This window comes from Phascolarctos cinereus, unplaced genomic scaffold, assembly GCF_003287225.1.
Source record: "Phascolarctos cinereus isolate Bilbo 61053 unplaced genomic scaffold, phaCin_HiC Scaffold_2;HRSCAF=192, whole genome shotgun sequence".
In the NCBI taxonomy this organism is placed as follows: domain Eukaryota; kingdom Metazoa; phylum Chordata; class Mammalia; order Diprotodontia; family Phascolarctidae; genus Phascolarctos; species Phascolarctos cinereus.
Window position 1 is genome coordinate 175,302,819 of NW_027555625.1, and position 24,291 is coordinate 175,327,109.

At 41.5% G+C, this 24,291-nt stretch overlaps 2 protein-coding genes across 3 annotated transcripts in view; one reads left to right on the forward strand and one right to left on the reverse strand.

Moving 5' to 3' along the window:
* GPCPD1 (glycerophosphocholine phosphodiesterase 1) overlaps positions 1 to 15,765 on the forward strand; it is a 188,837-nt gene extending 173,072 nt beyond the window's left edge. The window contains exons 24-27 of the transcript XR_002324264.2: positions 5,783 to 5,841; positions 8,015 to 8,066; positions 9,892 to 10,013; positions 10,804 to 15,765. The gene's annotated coding sequence lies outside the window, so the exon portion shown is untranslated. The remainder of the gene's footprint in view (positions 1 to 5,782; positions 5,842 to 8,014; positions 8,067 to 9,891; positions 10,014 to 10,803) is intronic.
* Positions 1 to 24,291, reverse strand: part of FAM167A (family with sequence similarity 167 member A) — a 57,261-nt gene that overhangs the window by 14,631 nt on the left and 18,339 nt on the right. The window contains exon 2 of one of the 2 annotated variants that reach the window (XM_020985447.2): positions 8,080 to 8,609. In XM_020985447.2, coding sequence (XP_020841106.1) covers positions 8,080 to 8,454 — 375 coding nt within the window. In that variant the 5' untranslated portion in view covers positions 8,455 to 8,609. Of the gene's footprint in view, positions 1 to 8,079; positions 9,020 to 24,291 lie in introns of those variants that run through there. The other variant, XM_078149732.1, reaches the window with a different exon arrangement.

Consider the following 24,291-nt stretch of genomic DNA (forward strand, 5'->3'; position numbering starts at 1 on the left):
ATGGTGTGAAACAATTTTCTCAGCCCAAGACAACTTAGAAGCTCAGCAGGAAAGGTCTGTTGCACCAGGTTGACCTGGCTCCAGCAAACCAGAAGCAGGCCTTGGGAACCACTGAATCAGTGGTAGCAGTGGTGGTTTCCAAACCTCTCAGCCCACAGATGGTAAGGGTATTAGACAACTGGTCAGAAAGAGATTTACAGGGGTCCCTTTGCTGGCACCAACAGCAGGACTCTGTTGTAATGCCTATACTTGGAGCTGAGTTGTACTCCTGGGTCTTAGTCCCAGTGTGAGGAGGATCACTAGCACATTGCAGCTTGTGGCTGCAGGTGAACAGGAACCCTGGTCACAGTTCCAGGATTGAAAAGAGTGCTTGTGGTAGCTCACAAACCAGTGCACAGAACAGGAGAGTGGTAAACACACACAAACACCTCTCCCTAAGTCATACCACCTGGGAAGAACCAAAAACTTGAAAGTTCGCAGAATTACCTCTGAAAAAACTGAACAAAAAACCTGAAGCTTGGGACAGTGCCCCCTCTAATCAGGAAGCAGAGCCCCGCTTTAGCATAGAGTTAAAGGTCAAGAAATAGGCTGTAAAATGAGCAAACAACAGAAAATAATTCTGACCATAGAAAGTTACTATGGTGACAAGGAAGGTCAAAACATACACTGAGAAGAAGACAATAAAGTAAAAACTCCTGCATCTGAAGCCTCAAAGAAAAATATGAATTGGTCTCAAGGCCATGGAAGAGCTCAAAAAGGATTTTAAAAATCAAATAAGAGAAGTAGAGGGAAAATTGGGAAGAGAAAAATGAGAGTGATGTGAGAAAATCATGAAAAAAAGGTCAACAGCTTGGTAAAGGAGGCACAAAGAAATACTGAAGAAAATAACACTTTACAAAACAGAAAAGCTCAAATGGTAAAAGAGGCACAAAAGTCCAATGAAGAGAAGAATGCCTTGAAAAATATAATTGGCCAAATGGAAAAAAATTCACTGAAGAGAAGAACTCCTTAAAAAGTAGAATTGGCCAAATGGAAAAAGTGGCACAAAAGCTCACTTAAGAAAATAATTCCTTAAAAGTTAGAATTGGGCAAGTGGAAGTTAATGAGTCTATGAGACATCAAGAAACAATCAAACAAAATCAAAAGAATGAAAAAATAGGAGAAAACATAAATTATTTCATTGGAAAAAGAACTGACTTGGAAAATAGATCCAGGAGAAATAATTTAAGAATTATCAGACTACCTGAAAATCATGATCAAAAAAAGAGCTCAGACATCATCTTTCAAGAAATCATCAAGAAAAACTGCCCTGATACTCTAGAACCAGAAGACAAAATAGAAATTGAAAGAATCCACCTGAAAGAGATCTCAAAATGAAAACTCCTAGGAATATTATAGTCAAATTCCAGACCTCTCAGGTCAAGAAGAAAATACTGCAAGCAGCCAAAAAGAAACAATTCAAATATCATGGATCCACACTCAAGATAGCACAAGATTTAGCAGCTTCTACATTAAAGGACTGGAGGGTTTGGAATAGGATAGTCTGGAGGGCAAAAGAGCTAGGATTATAACGAAGAATCACCTACCCAGCAAAAGTGAGTATAATCCTTCAGGGGGAAAAATGGATATTCAATGAAACAGAGGACTTTCAAGCATTCCTGATGAAAGCCCAGAACTGAATAGAAAATTTGACTTTCAAATACATGACTCAAAAGAAACATAAAAAGGTAAACAAGAAAGAGAAATCATAAGGGATTCAATAAAGTTAAACTGTTTATATTCCTAAAAACTTTCTTATTATTAGGGCATAGACAGAAAGCAAAAGTGTGAAATGAATGCGATGGTATAATTATCTAAAAACAATAAAATTAAGGGATGAGAAAGAAGAATGCACTGGAAGAAGGGGAAAGGGAGAGGTAGAATTGGATAAATTATCTGACAGAAAAGAGGCCTGAAAGAGATATTACAGTGGAGGGAGAAATGGGGGAAGGAGGGAGGGGAGCACATGAATCTTACTCTCATTGGAATTGGCTCAACGAGGAAATAATATGCATAGACAGTTGAATGTAGAAATCTATCTTACCATACAGAAAAGTAGGAGAGAAGGGGTTGGGGCGGGGGAATGGGCAGAGCTTAAAGATGGAAGGGCAGTTTGGGGGAGGTAAAAGTCAGAAACAAAACACTTTTGAGAATGGACAGGGTAAAAGAAGAGAGAGAGTAGGATAAACAGGAGGAAAATAGGATGGAGGGAAATACATAGTTGGTAACTATTACTGTTAAAAAAATTTTTACAGTGAATATCTCTGATAAAGACTTCATTTTGCAAACATATGGGAAATTGAGTCAAATTTATAGAAATAAGATCCACTCCTCAAATGATAAGTGATCAAAGATAGATATGATTAGGCAGTTTTTAGACAAAGTAATCAAAGCTATCTATAGTCATATAAAAATGCTCTATATCACCATTGATTAGAGAAATGCAAATTAAAACAACTCTGAGCTACTACCTTACATCTGTCAGATTATCTAATATGACAGAAAAGGAAAATGACAGATGTTGGAGGGGATGTGGGGAAAAAACATGAATGTACTATTGGTGAAGTTGTATAACTGATTCAACCATTCTGGAGAACAATTTGGAACTATGCCCAAAGGGCTATAAAACCATGCATACCATTTGACCAAGCAATACCACTACCAGGTCTGTAGCCCAAAGAGATAACAAACATAGTGGTGGCAAAGAATTGGAAATTATGGGGATGTCCATTAATTAGGGAATAGCTGAACAAATTGTTGTATGTAATTGTGATGGAATACTATTGTGCTTTAAAAAAAAACGATGACCAGGATGCTCTCAGAAAAACCTGGAAAGACTTACATGAACTGATGCAAAATGAAATAAGCAGAACCAGGAGAACTTTGTATACAATAACAGCAATATTATATGATGATCTACTATGAATAATTTAGCTATTCTCAGCAATAAAATATCCAAGAAAATTCTGTAGGACTTATGACGAAAGATACTGTTCATCTTCAGAGAAAGAATTGGTAGAGTTTGGATGCACATTGAAGATACTTTTTCTTTACTTTCTTTATTTTTCTTGGATTTTTTTGTCTGTGTTTTCTTTCACAGAATGACTTACAAGGAAATGTGTTGCACATGACTACACATATATAACCTATGTCAAATTGCTTGCCTTCTCAGCAAGGGGGAAGGGGGGCAGGGAGACAATTTGAAACACAAAATTTGAAAAAAACCCATTAAAATTGTTTTTACTTGAAATTGGGAAAAAATAAAATATTAAATAAAAAAATTACAAGACCACCTAATATCAGAGCTGGAAAGGGCCTTAGAACACATAACACAGAAAGTCAGAGCTAGGAGGGATCTCAGAGTTCATCCATTGTTCCACAGAACTTTAGAGCCACAAGGGTCCTCAAAAATAATCTAGCCTATCCCCCTCATTTTAGAGGTGAGGCAGCTGGAGTCTGATGAGGTCTTCCCTCTGAACTTGTTAGAAAAACAACCTGAAATTAAATTTACTCTGATTCTTGAATCAGTCTCATCAGCTTCTGCTAGGTTCTATCTATCCAGGAACCAGAGTTTATGGGAAGTGGGGAAAAGGTAGGGAGACTTTAAAATCTTTTCTTTTTTTTGTTTTGGTGAGGAGTGATCTATGCACTTTGAAAATTATGTACTCTCAGTCCCTGTGACGTTGGCAGTAACTTAGGCAAATAACAGTTAGGTGGGAAGGTATATTAGGAACAACAAAAAACTGCCATTGAATAAAAGGATTTGTGATTGGCTGAAAGTCATCCTGGCATTACAAGTGGGAAGAAGGAATAATCATCCAGAATATTTAGCTATTTTGAGCCCAAATCATAGGGGAATGTGTTTTGGGAAGAAAGATACTTCTTGGCAGAAAGGTCATAGAATGGAGACATATTCTCAGACATGGCCAATATATTGTTCTGTTTTACCTAACTATATGTATGCTATGAAAGATCGTTTCTGTGGGGGAGGGGGTGGTGGTTTGTAGAGGGAAGAGAAAGGTGGGTTGATTAGTATTAAGTTATGAGGAGAATGCTACATTTTAGTCATCGAAATTAATTTAACCATAAAATGTCACAAACCATGTTTAGGTGGTAACTGTGCTAAATCAACATGTGATTACTTGAAAGATTTCTTTTAGCACAGACTACTTAACCAAAGGATCTATGTTTAGGCTCTTTCCTTCTTATACAAATGCCCCCAAAAAAGCAGTTATAGTTTGGAGTAAGTTGTCTGAATGGAGTGAAGGAAGGGAAAGGAACAAGTATTTATTAAGCATCTACTGTGTACTTCAAGCGCTAAGCACTTTACAAATATTACCTAAAGGAGGTGAAGAGGGGCTGGGCCCTACAGCAAGTGTACTCAGACACGGAGGAAAGGTAGATTTGTTGGGGGTGGGAGGAATCTTTGCACTAACATATTGAAAGGGCAGAATGCTGAGCTTTCCTGGGCTTAGCTCAGCCCATCCAGAGAGTAACTTTCTTAGTAAACCCACTAAGAAGGAAGCGAAGAGAAGCAAAAGAAGACCAGCCATTTGTAGAGAGGTCTCAGATTTCCTCAGTGATTTTTCTTATTTAGATATTACCAACACCCTAGACCATTCCTACTTCTGCCTAAGTTGGATTCTAGGGAGGCTATATGTTTCCAAAGTTGTGGTATGTTGTTGTTCAGGCATTTCAGTTGTGTCTGACTCTTCATGACCCCATTTGGGGTTTTCTTGGCAAATATACTGGAGTGGTTTGCCATTTCCTTCTCTAGCTCATTTTACAGCTAAAGAAATTGGGGCAAAGAGGATTAACTGACCTCTCCAGGATCACAATAGCTAGTAAGTGTTTGAGACCAAATTTGAACCCAGGTCTTCAAGACTCCAGGCTCAGTGCTCTATTCACTTTGCCACCTAGCTACCCATATGTTTCCAGAGAGTAAACAGCAAAAAAGAAGCATAGATTTGATGATATTCATAGTTTCATAAAAGAGGCATCATAATTTAATGCTTATAAACACTCTGGCCTTTCCATGAAGATCACATCTTTGAACTGATTCAGATTGTAAAGGATACCAGCAGAGTTTTTTTTCCCTAAGATTACATCATCAATTATGTATGTATATACGTATGTATGTATGTATGTATCTATCTATCTATTTATCTATCCACAGCTGTTCCATGTCAGGAATTACCTATAATCAATTATTCACCTAAGGTTTGACTTTGTTCAGTCACTTAGAAAACTTTCAAGTCACTTCCTCCTCCAGCTTATCTCATGTATATTTGTGGGGTACAACCTAATATAAAGCCAAATTTTCCAGCATGTGGATCTGAAGTTTGGAGGTGAAATCAGCCTGCACATAGTAACAATTACTTTGTAGGTTTACACTTGGGTGGAGAATTCATCTGGGCTATTAATTGGAAAATGTTAAAACTGGAAAGTACCTTAGAGATAATCATCCTGAGCTAGCTTCAGGCTCAGAGAGTTTGTGACCTGCCCAAATTCATATAGATAGTTAGTGGTAGAGCTGGGCCTGGAACCCAGACCTCTGACTCTCCATCCTTCTCTCCCTCAAAGCCTCAGAAGGCAGGTTTTGGCTTCTTATGTTTTGGGTTTGGGGAGAGCATAAAACATAATTCAAAAATAAAACCTCATATGTAAAAATCAAATCATGGTGGACAAGAACGTAAGGGGCTGGACTATAAAATAATGTGATTTTTTTCTGCCTGTTCCCTAGTCTGAGAGAGGTTGAGAGAGACAAATGACAAGCCAGTATGAAAAATGTGGAGTCCTGCGGTAAGTACAAATTCAGACCAGTCTCATACCTTCTCTGTGTCTGCCCCTGCATCTACAGGGAGGATTAATGTTCATAATGATACCTGGAAAATAGTATGCATAGCAGACAGTGGATAGATAGTAGCCCTCAGGGTTCATGAAGGCCGGGGTTCAAGTTTAGCCTCTAAAAGCTAGTGGCCATGTGACCAATGGCAGGCCACTTAATCTCTCACTGCCCTAAACAACTCTTTAAAAAAAAACACATGAGGAGGGGCAGCTAGGTGGCGCAGTGGATAGAGCACCGGCCCTGAAGTCAGGAGGACCTGAGTTCAAATCCAACCTCAGACCAAACACTTGACACACTTACTAGCTGTGTGACCCTGGGCAAGTCACTTAACCCCAATTGCCTAAAAAAACCCCCAAAAAACAAACCAAAAAAAACACATGAGGGGCAGCTAGGTGACACAGTGAATACAGCATGGGCCCTGAAGTCAAGAGTACCTGGGTTCAAATCTGGCCTCAGACCAAACACTTGACACTTACTAACTGTGTGACCCTGGGCAAGTCACTTAACCCTAATTGCCTAAAAACAAACAAACAAAAAACCACATGAAAGACTAGTTTCAGACTTATATTGGCATCAGGAGGTCCCTACAGTGAAATCACAGATCCAGTCCAAAAAAAAAAAATGAGAGAACCCAAGTCCCAGTGAAACTTGCAGAGAGATTCACCTCCCTGTTCATTAAGCTTTGCATACTCAGACATAAAGCAGGCAGGATTTTCTACAGCAAGCCCAAAACAAAAAGGGTTTTATGGTGAATCAGCTAAGCTAATCCCGGCTAATGCCCTGGTTACCTAAAGGTTTACTCCCTCCCAGTTAACACAATGCTTAAAACGCTCCTCAGGAAAGCTAATTGGCCTGGTTGAAGGTTCCATACATAATATGTTTTTCAGAACCTTCTTAAATCAGACCATGGAGGCAGTTGTCTACTCAGCCTGCATTGAGGACCAGCTCTAATTTCTCCCTGGCAGATAAAAGTAGTCATTATTATCTGGCTTTGGAATGCTACAGGAAAACCTCAATGAAAATGATGGTGCAGGAACATAGAATAGAGTATTCTGGTTAATTATAACTCATTCATAGAGCACATGCAAAAGCACTTCTCATTTGTGATTGGCCTCATTAATGAGACTCCCAACAACCCTGAGAGATAGGCAAACATTCCAAAAATGGTTATCCCCATCTAATCAACTAAAGCCCAAGGTCACAGAGCTAGTCAACAGCACAGTGGGAGTCAGGATCATAGAATCACAGGTTAAGAATTAACCTTTGCCTTTGGGCAACTTGGATAGAGCACTAGAGCTGGAGTCAGGAGGACCTGAGTTCAAATCTGGCCTCAGACACTTACTAGCTAGCTGTGACTCTGGGAAAGTCACTTAACCCTGTTTGCCTCAGTTCCTCAGTAAAATGAGATGGAGAAAGAAATGGCCAACCACTTCAGTATCTTTGCTAAGAAAACCCCAAATGGGGTCACAAAGAGTTGGACATGACTGAAACAACTCAACAACAAAAATCAGAAGTCCCCAAGTCCCCAACCCTCTCATTTGATTAGGAACTGGGATCTGGAGAGATTAGGAGACTTGACCAAAGACACACAAGTAATAAGGAACAGAGTGTGGATTTGAATCCAATATTATTTCCACTATACCACACTGTCTCCCTTGAACACTGGTCTTCCAAATCCAACTTCTATGCTCTTTCCACCATACTTTATCACTACCATCACAGTCACCCTAAAGGGGTTGGGTGAGGGAGAAGGGTAAAATTTTGGATGAAGGAGAGGAAGAGAGGAGGCTACTCATGGAGAGGGAAGTAAAGGAAGGGACAGAGTCACTGTCACCAAAGTGACAGAGCTTTACAAGGACACTCAGCAACCCTAATTTCTTCAAAATAGGGATGGAAGGAGGGAAAGCAAAAGGACAGGTAAAGGAATTACTAAAGACAAACAGCTCGCTACATAATTCTGCTTCAGATAGAGTAAAAATGGGTGCAAATGAACCTGTCTTCTCTGTTTTCATGAATGTGGATATACCATCCTAAGTGACTTGTTCAATTTGAAAATTATCATTTTCCCCCTCATGTAAAAGGAATATGGCAGGCATCCATTTATTTATTTATTTATTCATTTTTTAGGTTGAGAATGAATGGAGCCAACATCTTTTCTTTTCCTAAAAGAGTTTGAAAGGTAAACCACTCACCAGTTCCTTCCTTAGCCAATGCAAAGCTTCATCAATACTCTCAAAGCTATCCAATTTTCTAGTAGTCAGAGGTGGCTGGTCCTGACTGTTACTTTCATGTAGCTGCTGTTGTAACTTTCTCAGGGGAGGCGACTCCTCTTCTCTGAATTTCCTTGGTTCTTTCTCCTCCTGCTCATCAGTAGACCTAGGGAAATTCCATGTCTGCTCCTCTAGCTTGGCCTGCCATTCCAGGTAGGAAGGCCTTCTAGTCTGCAGCCTCAGTTTCTCTGTGAGGACTTTCAGGCTCAGAAGGTGGTCATCAGGAGGAGGGGTTGCCCCTAAGTACCCTCCTTCTCCACCTACCACTTCTTCTATGTGGATCTGAGGTGTAGCCATCCTACAACCTCCTGGTTCCCCAAAGCATTGAGGGTTGCTGGCAACACAGTGCAGTTCTTCTCCTCCTCTTCTTCCTTCTCCTCAGCCCCAGGCTCTTGAGGTCATTGCCTGGATGATGGCATAGAGGATCCACAGGACTGTGTTGCTGCTGGCCCCTGGAACCAACAAAGAAAAGCACAATAACACAACATAATGTAACTTGCCTTCAGAAATGTGGCTGGGTTGGTCCCAGGTTTAATATCATTCTTGGAGTCTTCATGGTTCCATACTATGCAAAGGGGCAGGAACAGACAAGAGTAAGTAGGAGTCTTTGGAGGAAATCTTTGCCAAGAAGACCCAGAAAGGGTAAGCAGAGCACCAGGCAGTGTTGAAAAGCAAGCCCTCTCTATCTCTACGGGCAGAAGCTGGGCATGTGCTGAAGAATAACCAGGAAGCTCCTTAGTGCCAGGCAGGAAGCTCTGCTAAGGTGCCTAGTGCCTGGGGCACAGGAATGAGTATGCAGGTTAAGCAGTGGTTCCAGTGTGCACACAGGAGCTCAAGAGTTTAACAGAAGGATTCCTGGGATGCTGGTACAAAGGTAACAATTCAAGATTTATGCTATTCTAAGGGGCACCCTCATAGTAATCAAACCAACCCTCCCTTTTCTAGAAAGGACGTGTGAATTAATTGCTCTATGACTCCACTCATCATGTCTATGACATGAGAGACCAAAACATCCTTCCCTGGCCACCACTCTCCTATATGTGTTGTCTTCTTCTGTTAGAATGTAAGCTCCTTGAAAGCAAGAAATATCTTGATTCTTGTATTGGTATTCTAGCACTTAGGGCAGCAGCCAGCACCTAGGAAGCACTGAATAAGAGCTTTTTAAAAATTCATTCATTCATTCATCCATTCATTCACCCATTCACTTGTCCATGGTATGCCCTATCCCATATTAGTCTCAGCCAAACTAACTCTGTGGTTTTTAATGTGGGGTTCATGGACCAGATTTCAAGGAGGGGGGTCCTGCAAATTTGAATGGGGAAAAAATATATATATATATATATTTTCACTAATCTTGAATTGAAATTTAGCATTTCCTTCAGTTATGAATGTAAGCAACAAACATTATTCGGAGGAGGGGTTCCCATGGACTTCACCAAACTGCCAAAGGGGTCCGTGATATAGAAAAGGTTAAGAACTATAGCCCTGAACCCAAATATGACCTCTCTCAGCACCCCTGTGCCTTGGCTCACACTTTCCCTTATGGCTGGAATGTCCTTCCCCATCTTTCTCTGCTGAATCTCTATCCATCCTTTACACTTTCAGCTCAAATTCTACCTTTTCTAGGAAGCTTTCCTGGATCATCCTGAGGGTCATGGGTCCCCCTCCAATCTCAGATCAAGCTTTGTTTTGCATCTTTGTAGTGCATTTGTCATTTAACATCGTGTTTTACAGCTCTCTGTGCTGATGTCTCATCTGCCTGCCGAACTGAGTCCCAGGAAGTAGGGAGCATGTCTTTTTGAAGTTTTTACCTCACCCCTTCAGGCCCCCCTCCAGCAACTCAATGCTCTGCACAGGTGGGTGCTAAATACATGTTTGTTAGTCTATGGTATTGCCTGCTTCATAAGTTTATTGTTGATGCTAGACATTTTTCACTTCCTACTACCTGTGGCAAGTAGATGTGAGCTTCTGTAAAATGATCTGCCTCTGGGGGAAAAACAAGCAAAACCCAAGATGGGGAGCACACATTTAAGCTTAATTTGCATTATTGACAAGTTTTCTGTCACTTTCTTAAGTCTAGACAATCAAGGAAACACTAAATCAAACCCTGGTTTGCAGCATTTGCAATGTTCACACTGAACATTTAACAATCAGCTTCAAGCCAGTTGGAGTTGGCTCCAGCACATGACTGGAGGCATCACCTTGTTCTGGCTTGTCCTCTGCTAAGGAAAAGGAGGAGGTGTTTTCAGCCATAAGGAGAAAGAGTTGAATGTACTCAGGAGTTTACTGCTACCCAGAGTAATTGTGACTCACCTATTTGGGAGGCAATTTCTGTGTTTACCTTTGCAGTACCTTCCTGCAGGGCACTTTGTTTGGGTGATCTCATTTGCCAGGAAGGATAGATTTGATTCCTATTTTATAGCATGAGAGGCCAGTACACAAAATAGGAATGTGAGCCTGTCTCTGGTCCATAATTAAACAAAGTAGAGGGCCTAGGCATTCAGAATTTCATCCCCCTATTTATTCTCTGCCTTTGAGCAAGAAGAAATGGGATGAAATTAAAACAGGAGATTAATTGAGTGGATCATGAGAAAGACTTTGTCATAGTAACAGGAACATTGGGCTATGGATGTCCTTTGTCTATAGGCTCTCAAGAGGAGACCAAACAACCCTATTTCCTGATGGCTAATACATTCACCTACCGGAAGACAGAACCTCAAGGCTTTCTTAACGTCCTTTCCCCATCTCTGCACCCTAACTCTTGCTCTGAGTTCTTCCCGGTAGATCTGGGATTTTATTTTTTCTGTCTAATTTAAAAGGAGTAGATTCCACCATCTGGACAAATTCAGAGTGTCTGAGGGATGTAGTAAAGACAGCATTGGACTTTGAAATCAGAAGACCTGGCTCAAAGTCCTGTCTCTGCCACATAAATACCAGCGTGTTTGAACGATTCATTTTAACCTCTTTGGGCCTCAGTTTGCTAACCTGTAAAATCAGGATAATAATAAAATACTACTCCACAGGGTTGTTAAGCAGAAAGCCCTTTGGAAACCACAAAGTGTTATATAAATATGAGGTCTTTGTAGAGGTATAACTAGCATTTCTCTCACCTGGACAAGTAGTACAAATCGACTGAACACAGATGCCTTTGGAGACAAGGAGACTTCAACCTTGGGACACAGAACCCTTTGGAAATGGGAGCATTCTGGCATCCCAGCACACCATAAGGCAAATATTAGGCAGCAATGTGGAGGGAGGGAAGCTTAAGAAGAGTCAGCCCTAGGTATGCCTTTAGGGGGGCAGGGAAGGATGGTAGCTTGCTATTTTAACTAATTACTCCTTCCTAACCAAGTGCCAATGATGGGGTATGGGCTCAAGACACTCCCCCCCCAAAAAAAAACCCCTTCCTTGAGCCTTATTTAAACTTTCATCTGGTCGGGGAAGTCTAGTGGTCCCCTGAGGTTATTCTTATTCCTGTTAATTGGCTCTTCCTTGGCACCTGCACCCAGTCTCCCAATTCTTTGTTACCCTAGTTAAGCCTACCCCTCCATCGTCTATTGCTGGCCTGGTGGCCCTGGTTTATCCCATCCTTGATCTTGTCCGAGCCAATTCAGCCTCCCAGACACTCCCATCGGGATTCTCCCAGGACCCACCCCCAAGTCACCCCAGCTTCAAGATCTTCCCCAAACTCCTCCTCCAGTGCAGACTGCTCCCATCGGGATACCCCTTCTCCCAATCACCCCGGGCTGCTTGGCTGCTCCTAGATCCCTCCCATGGTCTTTTTGTATATAAGATCCATCCTTGCTACCACTTAGGGGCTGAGACTTCCTTATGCCTACTCATCCTTACAGGCGTCACAAATGTGTTGACTCCTTAAGAGTCTGGCCTATATGGCTCATCTTTAATAAACCTTGTCTTTGGCTGAAAGAAGGCTTGAGTCGAATTCTTTTGGACAGGACCCGCATGTTGTGATATCGGGGTCCCAGCACCCCTAGCACCTAGACCTCTACACCAAGTTCAATTGCTCCCACCTACTGAGACACTACAAGTAGCTCTAAATTTCCTTACTTTGGTTCAAAACTCCAGCTGCTTTTACCACTACCATAGTAGTGGCTCAAGACATTTTAAAACCAGAATTCTCAATCCAAAAGAAAAGATGGCCTTGTTCTAGAGCATCTCCCAGTCATTCCCTGCCTTTACCCAAATCTTTCCTTGAAGCCCTACAGGATGTAGTGGGTGGAGTTACTCATTGTGTGTGTTAGCTACTCAACTCCCACGGGGGTTCCGTAACACTGAAGTCATAACTGTAATTCTTTCTTTTTTTTTTTAACTGTAATTATTTCTACCAAATCCCTTTGAAGAAGATGCGATTTAATTTTTTTTTAAATGTAGGATAGACTTTGTTCCCCTTTTGTGAAGAGATAAAGAAGAATGGAAGTTGAGATGCAGTCAAGTGTACTTTACACATCCCCACAGAGAGTGAGTGGGAAGCAAAGAATTATGTTGTTGGAATCTCCATAGATCTCATAGTCTGAGTGGTTTCCCCACAGTGCTCCTTGGGAATGGGTTGTTACTGTCCCTCTGTGTTTGGGAGAAGCCAAGAGAGTCAGAGAGCTGTGCATTCATTACTGGTTTCTAATTGTGACACTCAGTTGGCAGGGTGCCTGTCTTTCTGAATTTAAATTCTGTAAGGCATTGAGAGGTGCAGACATAATAGCTTAGGAATAGACTGAGCCACTCTGGGGCTCTGAGTGTCAATCTTGGTTACTGACCCATTTGTTATTAATATCTATACCCTAGGGCTCTTTCAGATCTTTCCTAGGAAACCCTCAATGGCTAGGCAGTTTGGGTGACAGATCTACAAAATTCTAAGTCAAGCAATTTTATTTATATGGTAACCTCTCTGAACCTCAGCTTCCTCTTAGGTTTGTGAAAATCATATGAGAAGGTGCTTTGAAAATCTGTGGATGGCTTTGAAAATGTGACACATTTTTAATAATATCCATTTTTATCAATAGATAATAGTGTCAATGAGAGGCAGTGTTGAGAAAGCCAGCCTCAGAGTCAGGAAGACCTGAGTTCAAGTATTGCCTATGAATACATACTGGCTATTTGACCTTGGACAATAACAAGCATTTATATAGTGCTTTCAGGTTTGCAAAACTCATTACAAATATTATTTCATTTGATCTTCACAATGACCTTGGGAGGTAGATGCTATTATTAATTATCCCCATTTTACAGATGAGCAAACAGGAAGATAGAGGTTAAATGATTTGCCCAGGATTACCCTTAGCACCCTTCTAGGGTGAACATTTGTTGAACTCTCTCTGAGGGCCAGGTGAAATGAGTTCTAATAGAATTTGCTGAATAGAATTCATTGATATTAATCTTCTGGTGCCCAGGTCATTAAGGCGAGTAAACACAGTGAGAGCACTTGACTCTCCTCTTCAACTGTCTAGGTATGTGAACAAGGCTAGACTAGAATTTCTGCTATGATAGAAGGCAAAGGGAATTCAGTTGAATCACACAAATGATCTTGGGCCTGAATGCTAGAGTGGGCTCCTACCCACTAATCTAAGGCCAGATGTGTTTCAAGAGAAGAATATGAGCCTCATGACTCAGGGACTGAGTGGGTAGCTACAGATGGGGAGAAAAAACACAATGAGCCATCCATCAAAAAAGAGGATCTTTGGGCCAAGAGAGTCATGTAGAAACCAGAGCTTACACAGTTTGGGGGTGGTGGGGGTGGGGGAAAGAATTGGGCTTGGAGTCCTGAGTCTACTACTTCTTAATGGGATGACCCTTCAGCAAGTCACTCTGAAGTTTGATGCCCTTAACTACCAAATGGGTGGATTAGGCTACCTACCTCACAGGTATCCCACATTTTGAAAGCTGAAAATATAAAAGTTAAATCAATAAAAATGTATATGCATATTGAGGACTTTTAGTAATGATAAAATACTTACATAAATGTAAGCTAATATCAAAAATACTTATTATAACTTTTATCATAAATTCAATCAAATTCCATAAATGTTTAAGTGCCTATTATTTACTGACCTCCACCGAAACTCAGGTTGTGGGTTCAGATTCCACCAGAGTTGCTAGGGCACAGTGGAGAGAATTCTAGCCCTGGGGCCAGGAAGACCTGAGTTCAAATGCAGTCTCAAATACTTACTAGCTCTGTGACCCTGGGCAAATCACTTAATGCTGTTTGCCTCAGTTTCCTCATCTGTAAAATGAGTTGGAAAAGGAAATGGCAAACCATTCCAGTATTTTTGCCAAGAAAACCCCAAATGGGGTCATGAAGAGTCAGACACCACTCAACAACAACAGAAAAGCTGCTCCAAGTTTCATTGTAGCCTGTTTCAGGCTACAAAGTTAGGCTCTAGGTCAGAGCCAAACCTTTTATCTCCCCTCCCCACTCCTCCCGCTGCTCCCAGGAACGAGCCTCGAATTCTGCACCTGTTAGTTGTTTAATAAACATTTGTCAAGTGAATAAATGAATTTAACATTCCCCTGCATCTTTATTTTTGTTTTAGTGAACAGAAATCTATTTTCCTCTTCCTCCCATCCTCCAATCTATTATAAAAAAGAAGAAAACAAACATTATAAGAAAAGTTTTATGTCTCATTCTGTGCCCTAAATCCATCACCTCTCTGTAATAGCATGTCTGGTCATTGATCCTCTGGAATCGTGAATGGTCATTATACTGATTTATAAGTCTTACAGCATTCAAGGTTGTTTGGCTTTGTTTTTGGATGAGGCAATTGAGGTTGAGTGACTTGCCCAGGGTCCCACAGCCAGTGAGTGTTATGTATCTGGAGCCAGATTTGAACTCAGGGCCTCCTGACTCCAGGGCCAATGCTCTATCCACTGCACCACCTAGCTGCCCCTTTTTGTTTTTTGTTTTTGCAAAGTTGTTTGTTTTCACGGTGTTGTTACTATTGCATAAATTGCTCTCCTGGTTCTGCTCATTTAATTCTTCACCACTTCATAAAAGTCCTCGAATTGTTCATTTTTACAATACTAATGTTATAACACAAACCATTTTTGGTTTTGCTTCTTTCATCAGGTCATACAAGTCTTTCCATGTCTCTTTGAAATTACCTCTTTGTTCATTTCTTAGAGCACAGTAGTATTTCATCAATTCAAGTACCAAAACTCGTTCATTTACATTATTGCTGAAATGCCTTTTTTCCTTTTTTGTTCTTTGTTATAAAGCAGAACTCTCTGGTTGGGGGAGGGAGCCATATTGGGAAATAAGGGTCATATAGAATGAGAAGGAGGAGGAGGAGGAGGAGGAAGCAACAGTAGGCAAAGAGGTGTCTCAGGGAGTCCAGCTACATAAAATTATGATGATCCCAACAATGCCCATGATTTCTCCTAAAGGAGTGGGGGGTGGGGAGATTAGCATTTTTGCAGCAATCAGATACGAATGTCTGATGACTCAAATGCATACACACATGGAACCAGTAGACTGTGAGCTCCTTCAGGGCAGGGACTGGGTGTTTATTGTACCCAGTTTGTTTCGCCTTTTTTTTTAATCCCCTTTGTACAGTACCTGACACTCAGTAGGCACTTAATAAAAACTTGTTGACTGATTGACTGTGTGAGGGTGTTGGCTTCTGTTCTTGGTGAGGTTCCAGATCAAGGTTTGCTCCTGGCCCTGGTCTCATTTCTCAGCCTCACTCTGATAAGGTGAAACACCGTGCAGCTCGTGGGTGAGTACAGTGAAATCATTCAGCTAACATCTTTGCCACTTTGTGACATAATCTGTTTACTTGGGAACCTGTCAAATCTGTCAAATCTACTTCCTAGACAGGGAACACTGGTGTTAACTAGTACTGTTGTCTTCTGCTTTGCTGGTTCTCACAATTCGAATGGAGTAAACGAACACTCTTGTTTTGAAGAGCTGAAGCTGTCCCTTCTCACTATCCCTTCTGTAATTTTATTCACTTTCAACACTCACTAAGGGACTTGAGAGCACTGAAACTGAAATCAAGTGGCAGCTAGTTGGCACAGTGGATAGAACACTGGCCCTGAAGTCAGGAGGACCTGAGTTCAAATCTGGCCTCAGACCAAACACTTGACACTTACTAGCTATGTGACTCTGGGCAAGTCACTTAACTCCAATTGCCTAAAAAAGAAAAAGAAACTGGAATCAGCAGGACTAGATAAATTGGATTCCCAGAAACTCCCATACCTGCAAGTCCCCTGGGCAAGTAATTTTATTTCCCTGAGACTGGTTCCTCATTGGTATAATGAAGATAATAATGCCTGCCCCACATATCCTATCTGTTGTCACATGTTATCATTTTCACGTTTATAAGAACTCTCAAATACATCCCCTTCTTCTTAATCTCAGCTACCACCTTACTCCAGCCTTATTAACATCACCCCTCCTTCTGACTATTGTAATAACCTTCTCCTTGGCCTCCTTGCCTCTGCTCTCTCCTCACACCCAGCCATCCTCCTTTCAGCCACTAAAGGGATTTTCCTACAGCACAGATCTAAGCCATGTTACTTAATCTTCCTCAACAACTCTAGTGGCTCTCGTATGTTACCTCCAGGACCAAATATACAATGTTCTGCTTGATATTTAAAGCCTTTCATAACCTGGCCCCTTTCTCTCTCTCCAGTCCTCATACATTATTCCCTTCCACATGCCCTACAATCTAACAGTACTGGCCTACCTGCTGGTCCTCACGTACAACTCTCCATCTGACCTTGCAGTGACTATTCCGGGCTCCTCCTTGCCTCAACCCCCTTGGCTTCCTTTAAGACTCAGCTTAAATCCCGCCTTCTGTAGGAGGACTTTCAGGGTCCTATATCTACTACTAGTGCCTTCCTTCTAAGATGACCTCCCACCTACTTTGTATGTATCCTGTATGTGCATCACTTTTGATGTCTCCACTATTATTATTATTATTATGAGCTCCTTGAGGTAATGAATAGGGCTTTTGTTTCTCTTCTTATCTCCAGTGTTTAGCACAATGTCTGGCCCATGTTGTTACTGCTCAGTTGTTTTCAGTCATGTCCAACTCTTCACGACCCCATTTTGGGTTTTCTTGGCAAAGATACTGGAGCAGTTTATCATTTCCTTCTCCAGCTCATTTTACAGATGAGGAAACTGAGGCAAACAGGGTCAAATGGCTTGCCCAGGGTCACATTGCCAGTAAGTGTCTGAGGCTGCATTTGAGCTCGGTTCTTTCTCACTGAGGCCTGGCACCCTATCCATTGTGCCACCTTGCTGCCCGTCCGGCACATAGTTAGCACTTAATAAATGTTCAGTCACTCCTTCTGGGCTCAACTGATTCTAGACTTCTTCCTTCACTAGAACTCAACACTCTCCTCACTGTGGAAGAGATTATTCTTTCCCTTCAGCCTCTTTCTTTGATTGGTCAGTTCCTTCCAGGACACCCATTTTAAGAAAAGTGCCCAGGTCAGCCATGTTCACTCCTTCATTCTTCTCTGGGCTCCACTTTTAACTCTGTACCTCTTTCTCTACTATTCCCTTGTGTGTAGAGTAATATTAATAATTAGTAATATTAATTAATTAAGAGTAATAATAATAGTAGCTTGCAGTTTGCAAGCTGCTTTAACAAATATCTCATTTAATCCTCACAACAATTCTAGGAGGTATGTTTTATCATTATTCCCATTTCACAAATGAGGAAACTGAGGCAGGCAAAGATTAAATGACTTGCTATGGGTGTAAGAGCTCGTAAGTGTCTTAGGACAGATTAGAACTCAGACCTCCCTGATGCCAGTGCTCTATCTACCTCCCACCTCCCCCCACTTTCAGCTTCCTTTTATGTATTGTCATCTCTCATTGGAATGTAAACTTGAGGGCAAAGACTTTCTTTTTGCTCATATTTATATTCTCAGCTCTTAGCACAGTGCCTGGTTCATAGGATTTTTTGATTTATTTTGTTTGTCTTTTTAACTCTGGATCTCAGAATCCATTTACGTATCTTTAAAAAAAAGGTTTCCTTAACCTGCAGTACAACAAAAGCTTTCTGGTTCAACCACTGGGCTCCCAGCCTTCCTTATCATTCACACCCTGTTGTCCCCTGGCAACTGAGAAGACAGACTTTGTAGCTGACAATACAGAATTGTGGGAAATGCTTCTACCGTTTTGTTTCATTTTGTTTTTTCATGGAATCACAGCATTTGAGAGTTGTAAGGGACCTCAATGGCTGTCTAGTGTAACCCACACATGAAAGGAATCCTCACCGTAACATGCCTGTGCTTGAAGGCTTCCGAGGAAGGAGACCCCTCTCCCTCTGGAGGTTGCCCATCCCATTCCACTTTAGAAGGTTTTTTTCCCCTTACATCATGCCTTAATTTGCCTCTTTGCAACTTCCTAATTCTGCCTTCTGAGGCCAAATTTCCTTCCATAGGACAGCCCTTCAATGGCTGGAAGACAGGTTTCATGTCCCTTCCCCCCTCCTCCCTAGCTTTTCTTCTCCAGGTTGGGTCCTAGGTCTCCTAGGTACTTCAGTTCATCTTCACATGGTTTGGATTCAGAACCCTTCACCATCTTGTTTGTCCTTCTCTGGGTGCTCTAGCTTCTCTAAGCCATTCTTAAAAAGAGGTGTCCTGAACCAGACAAGCAAAACTGGATATGTTCAAGAAAGGTATTTCTGATTCTGGTCTTCATATTACAATATGTTAATGTTGGTATTTTGGGTTATAAAATCTGATGAATTATTTTCACTATTGATCATACAAACTTCTTTTTCATCATATACGTTACGAGATCTGAAGTGCCTACCTCACAGTGAACTTTTAAGAAATGCTTATTGACTGATTGATTTTCACAAAAATTTTGTGAGGTAATCAATCAGATAGTGTACATCAAAGTACTTTGTAAATAACTATAAGTTTCTATGAAAAGCAAATTATTATGAAACACAGTATTTTGTAGCATTGTGTGGTATGTATAACTGGGTGTAGTGTAGTATAATGAACTGGTATAGGAATCAGGATGACATGAGTAAAAATCCTGCCTTGGATACTGACTAGCTCTATGACCCTGGGCAAAATCTCTCAGTATTGGCAGGCAATTTACTAAAGCAACAAACAGGATGGAGGGAAGTCTCAGAGGCCTTGAAAAAGGGATTTCTCTCACCTGGGAGATCTCTACTGAAGGTGACAAAATCACCCTTACCCTATGACAGTGAAGGAGCCACTACATGTTCTCAAATGACACAATGAAATTGGTGTTTCAGGAAGAAGTAAACTGCTAAAGGGGTGAGAGAAAAAAGAAAACTGGAAGAAGGGTGAGGTGGGAGAATTATATTGCTATAGTTCAGGCAGGAGGTGATGGCTTGCAGTAGCAGGAGGGCTGATGGAACAGAAGGCTTGGTTTGTAAAACCCATTTCCAAGAAAAGGAGGATAGAATAGATCGTGTGGTGTAGTGGCCAGGACAGTGGAAGGATCTGACGTTAGAGGACCTGGGTTCAAATCCCAAGGAGTTCCACTACTGATTCCTTCTATAATCTTGAGCAAATGATTTTCCTTCTTTAGGCCTCAGTTTCCTTTTCTGTAAAATGAAGCATTTGGTTATTGTTGTTCAGTCGTTTCAGTCATGTCTGACTCTATAATTCCTTTTGGGGTTTTCTTGGCAAAGACACTGGAGTGGTTGCCATTTCCACCTCCAGCTCATTTTACAGATGAGAAAACTGAGGTAAACAGGGTGAAGTGACTTGCCCAGAGTCATAAAACTTGTATGTGAAGCCACATTTGAACTCAGGAAGATGAATCTTCCTGATTCCAGGCCCAGCACTCTATCCACTGTGCCACCTAACTGCCCTAGAGACAGAAGGTAGAGGTAAAAGGCAGCAGACCTTAGATCAGGGCATCAAATTATGGTGCCAGCAGAAGCTGGGGGACAGATTATCAGGGATCTGGTCTGGCCAGTCCCTGATTCAAGAAAGGCACAGGAACGTTCAGGGACTAGGAGGTTCACTACCCCAAACTGGTTAGTGTGAATTCGTTTGCATTTATTTTCCCTTGTGACAGCAAGGTGAGATCAGCTCACTGAGAGGGTAGGACTTTTGAGGGGAGGGTGGGAAGAGGCACAGATTTGTCCAGAGTAGAACAGACCTGGATGGGTTAGGATTTCATAGGGGTACTACGGAAGCTCAAGGGTACTGGGTTCCCATGGAGGAAGAGGACATAGAAAGCTAGGAGGCAGACACATAAAGTGAAGGTGAAGGAGAAAATTTCACGTACTTCATAATTTTGCCCTGGGACAGCCTTAGAATTAGAAATGGGTCCTCTCGCTCCTGAGACTCAGGGATAGATATAAGCAGGAAGGGCTGTGTACCCTTTGAACCAGCTATATCACTGCTGGGCTTATACACCAAAGAGATCAGAGAAGGGGGGAAAGGACTCATATTTACAAAAATATTTATAGCAGCTCTTTTTGTGAAGACAAAGAACTGAAAATTAAACAGGTGCCCATCAGTTGGGGAATGAGAACAAATACTGGTACATAAATTTAAGGGAATACTGTCATGGCATAAGTGATGATCAAGGGAACCATTTCAGAAGAATCTGGGAACTGATACTGATCAATGTGAGTACAACTAGGTGACTAATTGATATGATAGCAATCACAATGTAAGGACAAACCACTTGGAAAGATTTAAGAACCGTGGGCAAGGCAGCAACCAACCACGGTTCTATGGGCCCCATGATACAACATGCTACCTATTTCACAAAAGAGAGAGAAGTGAGGAACTCGGGGTGTGGAATCAGATTTATATTTTTTTGACATGGTCAGTGCAGGAATTTGTTTGGCATGACTATGATTATTTGTTTTTGTTTCACAATAGGGAGATAGGAGATAGAGGAAAAAATAGATTTTAATTGAAAAACATTATTTTTTTTAAAAAGTGAGAAAGGGGGTGGGTTAAAGGAAAGATAATCAACCACCTTAAGGGATGAATGAGGCTCTGAGAGGAGTATTGGAATAATGGAACAACAAAATCACAAAAACATAGTGTCTTTGAGTTGGAAAGACTCTCAGAGGTCTTCAGCTCAACCTCCTTCCTAGGGCAGGAACCACCTAGATAGCTTCCTGACAGGTGTTCATCCAGTCTGGGCCCACTAAAGTTTGTGGATGTGGGATTAGGATGAAAGTTCATAGATCTAGAGCTTGGAGATTATCTTCTCCAGTGTACTGAATTTATGAAAAAAAATGAGGCAAATAGTTTTTCACTCCCCCTCTCCCCTTTTACAGCTGGGAAAACTGAGTCCCAGAGAGGAAAAATTTCCCTCAGATTACACAGCTAATGAATGGAAGTAGTGGGACTGGCCACTAAGTCTCCTAATTCCTAGTCAACTTTCAATACCAATCTACCCTATTTTTGTCCAGTGGATAGAGACTCGGAATCAGGAAGACTCGAGTTCAAATCTGCCTTAGACACTTAGCTATGTGACTTTGGATAATTCACTTAACCTCTGTTTGCCTCAGTTTCCTCATAAGGAATACATAAAGAAACTGAGGCTTTGGAAGGCAAAGTAATTTGGCCAAGGCAATACAGATAGTAAGTGGCAAACTCAGGACTCAAATCCAGCTCTTGTCATTCCAAGCCCAATGCTCTTTCCACTATACTACATTGTGTCAAATGGGTAACGTCTGGGAATGTGGCGCTTTTACCCTACGGCAAATAAAAGGAAAGGATCCCATGAATGAAGTGCCTCTCCCAGTACCATGCAGGAATGTCACACAAATGGGGCCTCAGAGATAGTTACAGGGAACGTAAAAACATGATCAAATAGGGAGGGGATGATGAGATACTTCCAGCTAAAGCATTCACCCAGTAGTACTGTCCCCCAAATGCTCCCGTCTTTCATTTCAGGATATCGTGTGAGACAGTTCTATGAGAAGGACAAAAAGTTGGATAAAGGCTTCCCTGGGAGGGAGAGAAGCTCTGAACTAATTATTTGGAGGTAGCAAACTAATTGCAAGTCATGGCTGTGTAATCTTGACCAAATCCCCTTAATGGTGCTGCAGGACAGTAAATCAATAGCTACGGGCGGAGAGACTCATGTGCTTATGACTACATAGGCCCAGGCATTTCTTCATGGCAGCCATGACAGTCTTATCCAGGGCCGAAGGGTGGGAGCATCTTCCTCCATGAACACAATCCTCACTGACTTTCCCTGAGGTACCATTCCTACTACTTGAAAGCTTCTCATTGGAGGCCTTGTTCTCATTTCTAGTCTCCAATCCATGAGGAGCTTTCCAACCACAGATTAAAGTACAAGTACATGCTCTGGAAAGTGTCTTAGATGGGGAGGAATTGGAGATGTTGGATTGAATGTTCTGAAGTGCCCTTCCAGTTCTAACCACTCCTCCTCCTCCATTTTACCGATGGGTAAATTGAGGCCAAAGAGGAGAAGTTTCCGCAGATTACACAGCTAATGAATAGAAAAGTTGGGACTGGCCACTATATCTCCTGATTCCCAGTCTACTATCCTTTCTACAACAATCTACCCTATTTTTGCTCAGATGACAGAGACTTGGAGTCAGGAAGACCTGAGTTGAAGTCTAGTCTTAGATACTTACTAGCTGTGTGACCTAGGTCAAGTCACTTAATCTCTGTCTTTGCCTCAGTTTCAACTGTGAAACGGGAATAATAATAGAGCCTACCTCCAAAGGTCTCTGTGAGGATAAAATGAGATAACATTTGTAAAGCACCATATACATGCTAGCAGTTATTATTATAATGGTATCATAGATTGAAAGGTAGAAAGGACTTTGGAAGTCTTCTAGTCCAACTTTCTCATTTACAGATGAAGAAACTGAGGCCCAGAGAAATTAGGTTAATTGCCAACATATTATTCAAATCCAAGTCATTTGACTAAATCCAGTGCTCTCTCCATTGCATCATGTAAAAATGCTAAGTCCTTCACTTCCTGAAATGCATCTCTGAAGTGAATATTATAATTTTAGATCCACAGACAGATGATTTATTTAATTGAGGTAAGGAGAAAACAAATGCGGAAGGAAGAAAAGGAAATAATGTGGAAATAAGTGGAAGGTGTCATAATGAACACAAAAGATTAAAGGACTCCTACAAGAAATGCCTACATAAAGTGGAAGAAAGTATAAGGCTATAAAATGTCTGACCTCATCACCCTAGAGCAGCATCATGATGCTTTCTGTCCTTTCATTTATCTGCCCATGAAAGTAACAGAGCCATTTCCCCCTCCCCCATTCCTAGAACCTGAGCTGGGATATGTGACATCATGTCTGCAAAGAATTGGGACATTCTAAATCTGCTATGCCCATTCAGGACATGTGGAGCCATTGGCAACTCCCAGGGAAGCAGGGGTAGGAGTATGAGGTATCAGCCTCCCTTCCTCTGGTAGACACACTGTCTGAAGCATAGAAAGCTCTGATGTTGCTGACAATTGTAGCCATTACTGTCCATGAACTCCTACAGGAGGAGGTCTGAGAAGGCAGGAAAGACTGGCCTGGGGAGCAGATAAAGTTGGCAGACCTATATGTGGTAGATTATAAGGGTCTCCAAAAAAAAAGTCTCAAAACATTTCTCCCACTACTTAGGACCATAAAATTCTGGAGTTGGAAGGGACCTTAGAGGATTTAATCTAAACCCTGTCTGATAGGCAGCTAATAGCTAGCACAACATTTAGCTAAGCACTTAATAAATGATGGTTTAATTGGATTGAATCCCCTCTCTAATATTTCCTCATGTCCTATCTTCTGCTTGACCACTTCTGAAACGAAGAATTCATTGCCCCCACTGGGTGGAATCAGGAAAACTTATTTTCATGAGCTCAAATCTGGCCTCAGACACTAACTAGCTATGTGACCCTGGGTAAGTCATTTGCCTCAGTTCCTCAACTGTAAAATTAGCTGGAGAAGGAAGGTCCTCCGGTATCTTGGCCAAGAAGACCCCACATGGGGTCATGAAGAGTCAGACATGATGGAAATGACCAAACAACAACAACTGGGTGATATAGCACCAGGCTGCTGAAACCTACATAGAGGCCCCCAGGATCACAGAGACTTTGGAAGACCTTCCAAGGAGACTTTGGAGGACTTCCCTAGATAAAGAACTCGGGGCTAGAGTATATTTAGGCAT